This window comes from Colobus angolensis, unplaced genomic scaffold, assembly GCF_000951035.1.
Source record: "Colobus angolensis palliatus isolate OR3802 unplaced genomic scaffold, Cang.pa_1.0 Scaffold132, whole genome shotgun sequence".
Taxonomy (NCBI): Eukaryota; Metazoa; Chordata; class Mammalia; order Primates; family Cercopithecidae; genus Colobus; species Colobus angolensis.
This window is the reverse complement of record NW_012114400.1, coordinates 1,648,168-1,660,267: the sequence shown is the minus strand read 5'-3', so window position 1 is coordinate 1,660,267 and position 12,100 is coordinate 1,648,168. Positions and strand designations below refer to the sequence as shown.

The window sequence follows — 12,100 nt, the reverse complement described above, 5'->3', positions numbered from 1 at the left end:
GGGATTACAGGCTTGAGCCACCGCGCCTGGCCTGTTCTTTGGTTCTGAATATATCTGGGACTGATTGATCAGATCAGTTCATTCCAAGAAAGTGCATGATCAACCCAGGAGTGGCCTGGAGTGGAGGAAATTAGTTGGAGAATTTCTGATATAAAATGACTGTGTGAGCCTTGAGTGCATTTAAAAGTTCCATAGTCAAATATTAGCCCATTTTGAAAACTCAGAATAGTGCTAGTATCTCCCCAATTTCCTTGTGATTATATCAGGCCTCTCATTCATTGCTTTTTAAACCAAATTAGATTCTAGCCTACATTTGAAGGCTGAATATGAATCAAGCATAAGGAATAGAGCAATTCATTTTCTTTCCAAATTCAGAAGAGTTAACTTACGAGAAATATCTATCTACATTTTGATTGGGATGTTGGTTATGTGGGTGTATATATTTGTTAAAACTCATCAACCATTTTATATAAAATATATATATTTTATTGCACATAAATTATATCTTAATCAGTTAGTTTTGAAATATGAATCTCTTGTAAACTTTGTAAGACTTTCCTTCTTTATATTATGTCATGTAGTATAGTAAGTAAATATCAGTTACACCTCTAATAAGCCATTTGACATGAATTTCCACAACCTCTCTCAAGCTTTAATCCTCTGATCTGTATAATTGAGATTTTAACATACCTACTTCAGAGAGTTGTAAGGACTTAAATTTAAAAAAAAATATGTGTGTGTGCGTATATATGTACATATATATGCATACATAAAATATATAAAAATATGTGTGTGCGTGTGTATATATGTACACACATATATAGGCATACATAAAATACTTAGCATAATACCTGGCACATAGTAGATCCTCAGTATATAGTAGCTGCAAATTATTATTAATATAATATATTAATATAACAATTACTACTATTTGTATTAGTCACTTCTCCTTTGACTTCTCCTTTTATTATCTTTTTACAGAAAACCCATATAGACAGCTGCCTTGTAACTGTCATGGAAGCATGCCTGGAAAGACAGCAATAGAACTTGGACCTCTGTGGTATGTGACCAGCCATAAGAACATACTAAAATTTCATTTATTGAGTGATTAATTGCTGATTTATGTGTGGTAAAAAACACATTTAAATTCAATTGTTAAGTCTAGGCAAATAATTATGACTCTTCTCCTCCTATGAACCCGAGGTGTTTAATATTTTGAGATTTTTCTCTACCGTTATTCTCTCTAGTTTGTGACAGAACTAAGAGGCAATGGAGATAAAAGAGAAGCCTGGATGATCTGGAAACTAGATAATTCATTTCTGAATAGTAAGAAAGAAGCTTTTTAAAATTGATCATTGTAGATCTAGCATGTGATTTTTAAATGATCACAATAACTTTTTATAGAAGAGCCAACTCATGTAAAAGGTCCTAGAAGAATTAGTTTTAAGTGAGAAAGGCATGTGAAAGTGTCTGCCTTTGTTGTAAGTAAAGTTATTTAGATGGTACACAATTTGAAATATTTAATGTGTATATGCTTTTGCATCATTGGTAACAGCTAATTGTACCTTAAAGTTGAATTGGGTTTTTTTTGTTTGTTTGAGACGGAGTCTCGCTCGTTTCCCAGGCTGGAGTGCAGTGGCACAATCTCGACTCACTGCAACCTCCCCCTCCCAGGTTAAAGCGATTCTCCTGCCTCAGCCTCCTGAGTAGCTGGGATTACAGGCACCCACCACCACACCTGGCTAATTTTTGTACTTTTATTAGAGACTGGGTTTCGCCATGTTTGCCAGGCTTTTCTCAAACTCCTGATCTCAGGTGGTTTGCCTGCCTCGGCCTCCCAAAGTACTAGGATTACAGGTGTGAGCCACCACGCCCGGCCGAATTATTTTTAATCAGAATCCTTACCTTAAGTTTGTTACTAGAGATTCTTTTTTTTTTTGAGACAGTTTCGCTCTTGTTGCCCAGGCTGGAGTGCAATGGCGCTATCTCGGCTCACCGCAACCTCTGCCTCCCAGGTTCAAGCAATTTTCCTACCTCAGCCTCCTGAGTAGCCAGGATTACAGGCATGTGCCACCATGCCCAGCTAATTTTGTATTTTTTTAGTAGAGACCAGGTTTCTCCATGTTGGTCAGGCTGATATCGAACTCCCAACCTCAAGTGATCCGCCTGCCTTGGCCTCCCAAAGTGCTGGGGATTACAGGCATGAGCTACTGCACCCGGCCAAGATTCTTATAGAAATTCAAGATTCCTAACAACATTGTGACAAGAATTGCAAATTTCTTCTCATTACTTTATAAGGTCAAGGCTTAAGCACCTACTAAATCTAGAAATCGACCCAAATGGGAAATGTCTTTGTGCTGATGCTCATTATTTTATCTTCATCTTATTAAATACTTGTAGATTGAGAAAGACCTAGCCAACCCTACCTTCTAGTTCTTCTAAAACTAGTTCTCACCTATAGCATCTGCTACACATTGATCCTACTCACTGATTCAGAACTGAGGAAATTAAAAATAGCAGGTTACTGGATCCAGAAGGAAGATTTCTAGCCTAACTGCCTTATTTTACACATGAGGAAACTATTTTTTAAGTGCTTGCTAAAACTGACCAAAAAAATTCATACCACAGCCAAGGCTAGAACTTAGGTTTTCTGACTCCCAGGACTGAATTCTTTTTTTATTTTTTATTTTTGAGACAGAGTCCCCAGAGCCCCACTTTGTTGCCCAGGCTGAAGTACAATGGTGTGATCTTGGCTTACTGCAACCTCCGCCTTTTGGGTTCAAGCGATTCTCCTGACTCAGCCTCCCGAGTAGCTGGGACTACAGGCGTGTGCCACTGCACCCAGCTAATTTTTGTATTTTTAATAGAGAGGGGGTTTCACTATGTTGGCCAGGCTGGTCTTGAACTCCTGACTCCGCCCACCTCAGCCTCCTGAAGTGCTGGGATTACAGGCGTCAGCCACCACGCCCAGCCTGAATTCTTAATAAAACCTTATGATTTCCACATGAAAGCTATTGTGTTCATGTCTTTACACTCATGAGAATACCTTCCCCCTCTCTACCACCTCCAATTCAAATTGTACTTTCTTTTTGAAGTCTCTCCTTAGTGCTTCAACCCAATATAATCTCTAAATTCTCTTTAGTGTATCTTCTATTGATCACATATTTGATAATTTAAGATCATATATTCTTTCATATATATTTGCTAACCCTAACAATAGTAACTACCATACATTGAGGATATAGAGAGAAGTTTTATTTTTGGCCAGGCACGGTGGCTCACGCCTGTAATTTCAGCACTTTGGGAGGCTGAGGCAGGAGAATGGCGTGAACCCAGGAGGCAGAGTTTGCAGTGGGCCAAGATTGCACCACTGCACTCTAGCCTGGGCAACAGAGCGTGACTCTGTCTCAAAAAAGAAAAAGAAGTTTTATTTTACATTTCATGATGAGGAATATAAGACTCAAAAGTAGTAATTACTCAAGATTATATAGCTAGCCCAGCACAGTTGCACATATCTATAGTCCCACCTACTCAGGAGGCTGAGGCAGGAGGATCCCTTGAGCCCAGGATTTCAAGTTCAGCCTGGGCAGCATAGTGAGACCCTGTCTCTTAATAAAAAGATTACATAACTAGTAAGTAGTGGAGCCAGGATTGGAATCCAGTTTATCTTACTCAGAATTTCATATTTTGTCCATTATACCTGTGATTCTCAAATGGGAAGCATATCAGATTCACCCCAGACCATTTTTGAACCATACCATCACCACATATAATTCTCATATATGTGCTCCCCTGCCCTGTCCTGCCCCACCCTGCCACCATAAACACACCAGAATTAAGATTTTCTATTAGTGACTAGAATGTGCATTGTGAAAACCTGTTCATTGCTCTATTTTCCTGTCTAGATTTATAGGCTTTTGTAAGGTCAACATTGTATGTTTTATTTTGGTATATCCTCCACACACCCTTTATGTACCACAGTACTATATACCTTATGAGAGCTCAATAATTTTTTTTTTTATTAAGGTAACATACACATATAACATTTTCCTTCTTTACCATTTTTAACTATATACTTCAATGATAATAAATACATTTATATTCTTTTACCCCTCTTCGTCACCCTTTCCCTTCTCCCCTTCCCAGCCTCAATAGATTCTTATTGACTTAAGTTTCCTTGACTAATGCTACTAGTTTAGAGAACTGATATGATAAAATGAGTGGCAAATAGAAAATAAAAAGTTTTAGGCCAGGCATGTGGTATCTCACACCTGTAATCCCAGCACTTTGGGAAGCCAAGGTAGGAGGATCCCTTGAGCTCAGTAGTTTGAGATCAGCCTGGGCAACATGATGATACCCCATCTCTATTAAAAAATAATAAAATACTCCAGCCTAGGCAACAGGATGGGACTCTCAAAAATAATAATAATAATAATAAACAGTTTTAAATTAAATCATAAATTATTTTTTAAGTATTACTCTGTCATATAATTAATTATATGTCTTACTTAAATTGTGAAGACTTTTTTTTTTTAAAGAGAAATATTTCTCAAACCCAGTTCTCTGTATGTTCTTTTCTTTTCAGGTCAAGTTCCCTTTTCAATACTGGATTCCTCAAAAGAATGCTATTTGAATCTCTTCACCATGGTTTGGATGACATTCAGACCCTAATAAAGACATTAATCTTTGAATCAGAGTGTACGCCTCAAAGTCAGTTTTCAATTCATACACCTTCAAATCTCAACAAGCAAGGTGACTAATTGAATACTAGCTTACTAGCTTTAATTTACTTACCAAAAATACTGTATCTTTTTCAATTGTATTTGATGTTATAATAAAAGCAATATAATTATAGTGTGTTTTTAGTAAATCCTCTCTAATGAGTGTAATCATAATCTGGTTAAGGTTTTTTTAAATTAGATAGTTTTCTTCAGGCTTATAATCAGGCCTGAGATTAATAGATGAATGATGAATAGTGTTGTTGGTTTTGTTACGTTTTTTTGGATACTGGGTCTCACTTTCACCCAAGCTGGAATGCAGGTGGCACAAACATGGCTCACTGCAGTCTCAACCTCCTGGACTCAGGCAATCCTCTTGCCTCAGCCTCAACCTCCTGTGTAGCTGGAACCACAAGCATGCACCACCACACCTGGCTAATAATTTTGTAGAGATGGGGTCTCACCGTATTGTCCAGGCTGATCTCAAACTCCTGGGCTCAAGCAATCCTCCCACCTTGGCCTCCCAAAGTGGCTGGAATTACAGGCATGAACCACCATGCGCTGACAATTTTTTTTAAGATAACCTCCCTTTTTTGTGTATTTTTAATTTTACTAGATTTTTTAAAAAGAATTTAAAAAAAAAAAAAAAACCTAACTTTCCTTGGATTTTTATTACCCTGGATCTGCTTTCTAGAAAAAGAAACTTTAGGTAATTCTAGAAGCGATGTGGCCAAAAATTATAATATCTATGGAGACACAGAAACTAGATTTATACTTCTCATTCAGTAAAGCTATGTGTTTTTTTCTCTTTAGTACAAACAGCCAATTTTGTAGTTGTATCTTGACTATTGATATAAAGGTGAGCCTATTGAATATCCTAGTGTTCTCATAAATAATTAGAAGCTGCTATTATAGAGGGTTAAATAATGTAATTTTTGCAGTTCAGTTTGGCCACAGAATCTCTTGCATATTCATGAAAACAGTGTGGATGGAATTTCATAAAGTTTTATTTAAACTTTGAGTTGAGTTGCTTTATGTCATTCTATAAAATATTTTCTTTTCCCATTTGCTTTTTCTTTTTTTAGAAGAAAATGGTGTATTTATTAAAACTACAGATGACACCGCAACAGATAATTACATTGCACAAGGTATGTATGCATATATGTGTGTACATTTGTACATATCAGGTCAAAACGACATATAGCAAAAGGGTAGGAAGAAAAGAGATTGCCATGGTAGCCTACTTAAAAATACATTTCATATTATATGACAACAAAACTGTAGTAAAACTTGTTTATCAACATTCACACATTGGAAATTTCTGTTAACATATGCTTTGTTCACATCTGTAATATATGGTTATCCCTTTGCACGAACTGTATGATCTTGAACCATGTGAATAAAATAAGATCAAATTAGATATGATAAAGTTATATATAATTTTATAGTTAAGATAAAATTTTATTCTAATTCTTTTTAAAATTGCTCATTAATATATGATTTATAGCAATTCCATTTAACCAGAAGACCTCATTCTCCAGCCAAAAGAATTTATTATATGGCCTTTCATATAATTTCGGATATGTGTATACTTTAAATATAACTGTGTTAGGCACTGTAAATTCATATTAAAAGGACGTTAAGATTTAAAATATCAGTGCCTTAATGTCTAAGGTTTTGTTTTGCTTTTCAAAAAACTTTAGATTCCAGATGTGTTTTTGAATACAGATGAAAAGAAGACTGTAGAGTGTTAAGTTTGAAAGAGCGGTGGCCTTTAATTATAAGCTGTAATTTTTTATTAGTTGCTCAACAGTTTAGTGTTGACCTTCAAAGAAAGGAAACTTAAATTCCTTTTAATAATATATAGTTTAAATAACTACTGCGTACTCTTTCCAACAGCCATGTTCATTTGGCATCTTCAACTAATTTGATAACTTAAACTGATATATTCTACCTAATTTCTCTGGTGGAGGGAAGACAAAGAAGCATTATGATACACTGTAAAGAATATTAGATTTTCTGGGCATAGTGGCTCATGCCTGTAATCCCAGCACTTTGGGAGGCCGAGATGGGCAGATCACTTGAGGTCAGAGTTCAAGACCAGCCTTGCCAACATGGTGAAACCCCGTCTCTACTAAAAACACAAAAATTAGCCAGGTGTGTTGGTGCAAGCCTGTAATCCAAGCTACTTGAGAGGCTGAGGTGGGAAAATTGCTTGAACTTGGGAGGCAGAGGCTGCAGTGAGCCAAGATTGCACCACTGCACTCCAGCCTGGGTGACAGATCAAGACTATCTCAAAAAAATATATATATATATTAAATTTAAGATCATTATCCTACTGTAGGCACTGTTACATAAACTCAGCCAGGTCCCTCCCCTTCAGCAAAATTATCTTAAATCCTTTTTAGGATACAGTAAAACAAATAAGCTTTAAAAATATTTTCAAAAGCCAAGAGCACAGTAGCACATACTTGTAATCTCAGCTACTCAGGAGGCTGAAGTGGGAGGATAGTGTGAGGATTGTGTGAGCCTGGGCAACATAGCCAGACTCCATCTTAAAAAAAAAAATTATTTTTAATCTGTGAGCCTTTCTCATATATAAATTAAGGAAATTAGACTAATTTTTGTGGGCTCTTCTATAACTCTTAAATTATATGGGTATTCTAAGGCCACTGGTCAACACATAAAATCTTAAAATGATAGTACTATGCAGACCCAAAGGAAAATAATTCATTCTGTCAAAGATACGTTATATGTTGACTGCAGTGCTATTCGCAATAGCAAAGACATAGAATCAACCTAAGTGCCCATCATGAATGGACTGGATAAAGAAAATGTATATATGTACTATGGAATACTATGCAGCCATAAAAAAGAACAAAATCATGCTCTTTGCAGCAACATGGATGGAGCTCTAGGCCATTATCTTAATAAAACTAATGCAAGAACAGAAAACCAAAGCCCCATGCTCTCACTTATAAGTGGGAGCTAAACTTTGGGTACTCATGGACATCAGATGGGAATAATAGACACTGGGGACTACTAGATGGAGGAGGGATGGGTTGGGGCCTGGACTGAAGAACCACCTGCTGGGTATTATGCCCACTGCCTGGGTGCTGGTGTTGCTGGGACTCCAAGCCCCAGTGTTACACAATTTACCCATGTAACAAACCTACAGATATACCCTTTAATTGATAAGGAAAGTTGAAATTATTTTTTAAAAAGGAAGAAATTACTGGGCCAAAAAAAAATAATCTGTATACTGCTGATGATAGTCACTATTAAGATATTACATTAGATTTTTTGCCTCAGATGCTCCTAAAACTTGTACTAAATCTAGGTATCTATCCTTTGACTAGGTGCCTCATTAGATTTCATGCAATTTCAAATTTTAGATTTCAAATTATAATTCTGATTTGACGGATGGATCCCAGGTTGTCCTTTTTGCTTTATGTTTTTATGTAAAAAGGCAACAATTCAGCAATAATTTATATTTATTTTGAATGTAATTTATCATTTTATATATCAATTTGCCTTTTTAATACTTTTTTTTTAAGAGACAGGGTCTTGCTATGTTGCCCAGGCTAGACTTAAACTCCTGGGCTCAAGCAATCCTGCCACATCAGCCTCCCAAGTAGCTGGGACTACAGATGTAGGTCAATGCCCCTGGCACCTTCTGAATATTTTCCTTAAGCAGATGTTAATTACTTTCCCTGAGGAACTAAGGTTTGACCGTGACATTCATATATAAATAATCAAGGATTGAACACCAGGCAAAATCTCATTATAGTATTGGATATCTATCTCAGTTGTTTTCATGTTGTGGTTTTTGGAAGGATACAGTTCTAAAATCTTACTTGCTGGCTTCCTTCCACTCAAAATGAAAAAACTAAGTGCTGTGATGAGAAATAGGCAATGAGATAATAACATTGACCTTTTATCAGTTTCAAGACTTTGTGTTGTTTTTCTTTGTTTTGTGATTACTGAAGACCCACTATGTATCCAATACTGAGCACTCAGTAGAAATACAGGTATAAAAATGAAAGACATTGTCCTTAAGAACTTAGAATATAACTTGGGGAGAAAGGACTTTTACACACATCAAGGAACTATAAGAAAAGAAAAAAATGACAGAACTTAATCAAACTCTGAGTAGTGTAGTGTAGTATGACCAACAATGAAATCTGTGAAGGGACTGGCCCCAAATTCACAGATGGCTTCCTACAGGAGACAAAATAGAGTGTGACTTGAAGTTGAAGAAGATAGAAAGGAAGTTCTGATTCAGCAGACAGTTAAATATGAAAATTACGCCGGGTGTGGTGGCTCACGCCTGTAATCCCAGCACTTTGGGAGGCCGAGGCGGGTGGATCACGAGGTCAGGAGATCGAGACCACGGTGAAACCCCGTCTCTACTAAAAAAATACAAAAAATTGGCCGGGCGCAGTGGCGGGCGCCTGTAGTCCCAGCTACTTGGGAGGCTGAGGCAGGAAAATGGCGTGAACCCGGGAGGTGGAGTTTGCAGTGAGCCGAGATCCAGCCACTGCACTCCAGCCTGGTCGACAGAGCGAGACTTCGTCTCAAAAAAAAAAAAAAAAGAAAATTACATAAGTGAAGGACAGTGAAAATAGAATATAAGAATTAAGATTGGAGAGACAGGTTGAAATAATGTGTCAGGATTTAGACTTGAGACAAATACATAGTTATAAAAGTATTTGGCTTGTAATTTTTAAGAGCATGCTAACTTTGTACATGTATGTTGCAGGAAAGAGAAAAAGTAATGAAATGATCACAAATTTAGGCAAGAAGCAAAAGACTGATGTCAGTACTGAACATCCTCCCTTTTATTACAACATTCACAGACACAGCATTAAAGGAATGAATATGCCAAAGTAAGACACCCAGTGAATGACCAAGTATATATTTTATATTTTAATAATATTGTGATTTAAATAAAAATACAAAAACGTGATTATTTTTTCTTTTCTTTCCTTGTTGCAGGTTAAAGAAGTTTTTGTGCTATTTATCTCAAGCAGGCTTTCGAGTAAGCCGAACTCATTTTGACCCAATGGGTGTACGCACAGATGCACCTCTGATGCAGTTTAAATCTATTCTTTTAAAGTACAGCACCCCCACCTACACTGGAGGACAGTCAGAAAGCCTTGTCCAGTCAGCATCTGAAGATACAGTAACTGAAAGAGTTGAAATGTCAGTGAATGACAAAGCAGAAGCAAGTGGCTGCAGAAGATGGTAAACGTAGAGAAGAATTGGTTCTCAGGTGTCTGTATAGATGGCCTAACAGTTCTCTATACCAACTGTAGTTCTTTTTCTATTCTTTCAATTCAGTAGAGTAAAAATAAAAAAAACAGTGTCATTTTCATTCAGAAACTGAGCAGTTTCTAACTTAGCTGGTTTGGGAGCTTTGCTTTCCAAGTTCTTTTTGTTTTAAGGCAAACTTAAAATTTTAATGGAAACATTTCATATGAAGCCAAGTCTCACTGAGATCACCCTGCTGCTTAGTAATTCGGAAAATCTTCACATGCAAAGTGTTTGGAATTTTATGTATGTATGAAAGCCATCTTTTACAATTCTTAATCACATCTCTGCTTAAACTGATTCATGATATTTATGTTTTCCTGTTTGTAGTGTACAAAATGAAGCTGAAGGCTCACATATTAAAATGATCCTGAATAGAATAGGAGGAACAATGTTGTTACAGGTCATAAATGTTTTTCACAATTAGAAAACTAAACTATGTACCCATTTTTAAGAAATCATACTTCTCCCCACGTTGATCTTTTCATTTCTTACTAGCTTTTGAGAAATTAAATACTTGCCTGAGATAGAAATACTTTATTTTTATAACTTTAGGGTCTAAATGAATAAACTTCAAAGTAAGATTTTGTCAAAATAAATTGAGACCATTGTTCTAATACTTGTTCATGAGCACTGAAATCCTGAAGAGGGGAGATTTGGTTATAAATTAAACAGGTTGGGTGATCTTAAGTGCCTCAGTTAATGCACGTACAGTATTCATTTGGTTGGTTGTACTACCTCTCAGAAGTAAAATTTGTCACCTTATGGAGTGAGAGTTTTTGGGTTTTGGGGTTGTTTTTTTGTTGTTGTTTGGTTTGGTATTTTTGGTTTTGTATTTGTATAAATTTTTTGTATAATTAGCCCAGGCTGATGTAACTATAAAAATTAGTTGAAAAAAATATATTGTTTCCTTAATGGAATTCTCACTTCATTTGAATATAAGATTTTGGATGAAAGGATTTGGTTTAAAGTTTGGGTTTTTGTCTAAGGATTTAATCCATATTTATCCATAAATATTTCTTAAGGGACGTAACTTTTTACAAACATTAAGTCAGGGGTGGGGGGAGGAGGGGGTGGGGTGGGAATTATTATAACTGAAAGGTTTAAATATACTACCTAAGAAAAAAGTACTTCTGTGACATATACAAAAAAATCTGGTGGATGGGCATTAGATGAATATAGAATATTAATTTTGCAGAAATGAAACTCTCTTTGTGCTATTACAGCATATTCCCAAGACAGTTTATTTTCCTTTCTCCAATTAATGTGGTCATAAATTTCAGTAAAATCAAGAAATAGGTGAAGTGCAAGCTAGTTTCTATAATGACCATTAAAAACATTCTGCTCTGTAATTCTTGCCAGTTAAAATTATAACCTACAAATGAGCAGAATGAGTTTTTTGTTCATATTATTAAAAATAAAAATTAGTAGAAATCCAGGAGGCAAACTATCCTGGCACTCAGATTATCTGATTTAATACATATTATTGAATGTCAGTCCCAGATTTTGCTAAATGCTTATCAGCATGATATATGTTGATCAATGATGAGTAGGGCTTAATGCGAAGATCCTAATTTTAAAAACCTGTAAGTTACTGTTATCTAAAATCTGTGTATATTAATTTCACATATAAAGGCAGATTTTTTTCAAAGAAAAATTTGATAGGAGGTAGTTTAGAACTCTGTGAGTGGGTACTACATCAACCAAAAGAGGAAATACTTTAAAAATTCCATTTAGCAACCTGAGCAATCTTATTCTCATAACAATAGTAGAAATTTGGGACACTGCAAATGTTTATCACGTTGTAAAGTTACATCAGTTGTATCCTTTCATTAAAACTTGATAAACAAAAGAACCAGTTAAGGAAACCAGTGTGTTGACTCTGCTAGTTGCTAATGTTAATACTCTAGCCATACACTCAGGAAATGGGAGAGGTAACCAAGGGATGGGTTTGGGGGTCACTGTGGTGGACTTGGGGCAAAACTCCACTTATACTGACTTCCACAAGACTCCACTCTGAATAAATGTGTGATATTCTGGTTGCCCAAAATTAGAACTAATTCAACACA

General features: G+C 36.0%; 1 protein-coding gene across 3 annotated transcripts in view; it reads left to right on the top strand.

The window, feature by feature from the left end:
- TRMT1L (tRNA methyltransferase 1 homolog (S. cerevisiae)-like) overlaps window positions 1–11,899 on the top strand; it is a 41,241-nt gene extending 29,342 nt beyond the window's left edge. The window contains exons 11-15 of one of the 3 annotated variants that reach the window (XM_011934178.1): window positions 982–1,060; window positions 4,586–4,752; window positions 5,804–5,866; window positions 9,481–9,607; window positions 9,717–11,899. In XM_011934178.1, coding sequence (XP_011789568.1) covers window positions 982–1,060; window positions 4,586–4,752; window positions 5,804–5,866; window positions 9,481–9,607; window positions 9,717–9,969 — 689 coding nt within the window. In that variant the 3' untranslated portion in view covers window positions 9,970–11,899. The remainder of the gene's footprint in view (window positions 1–981; window positions 1,061–4,585; window positions 4,753–5,803; window positions 5,867–9,480; window positions 9,608–9,716) is intronic. The other 2 variants (XM_011934180.1, XM_011934179.1) reach the window with 2 other exon arrangements.
- Window positions 11,900–12,100: the final 201 nt, after the last annotated feature.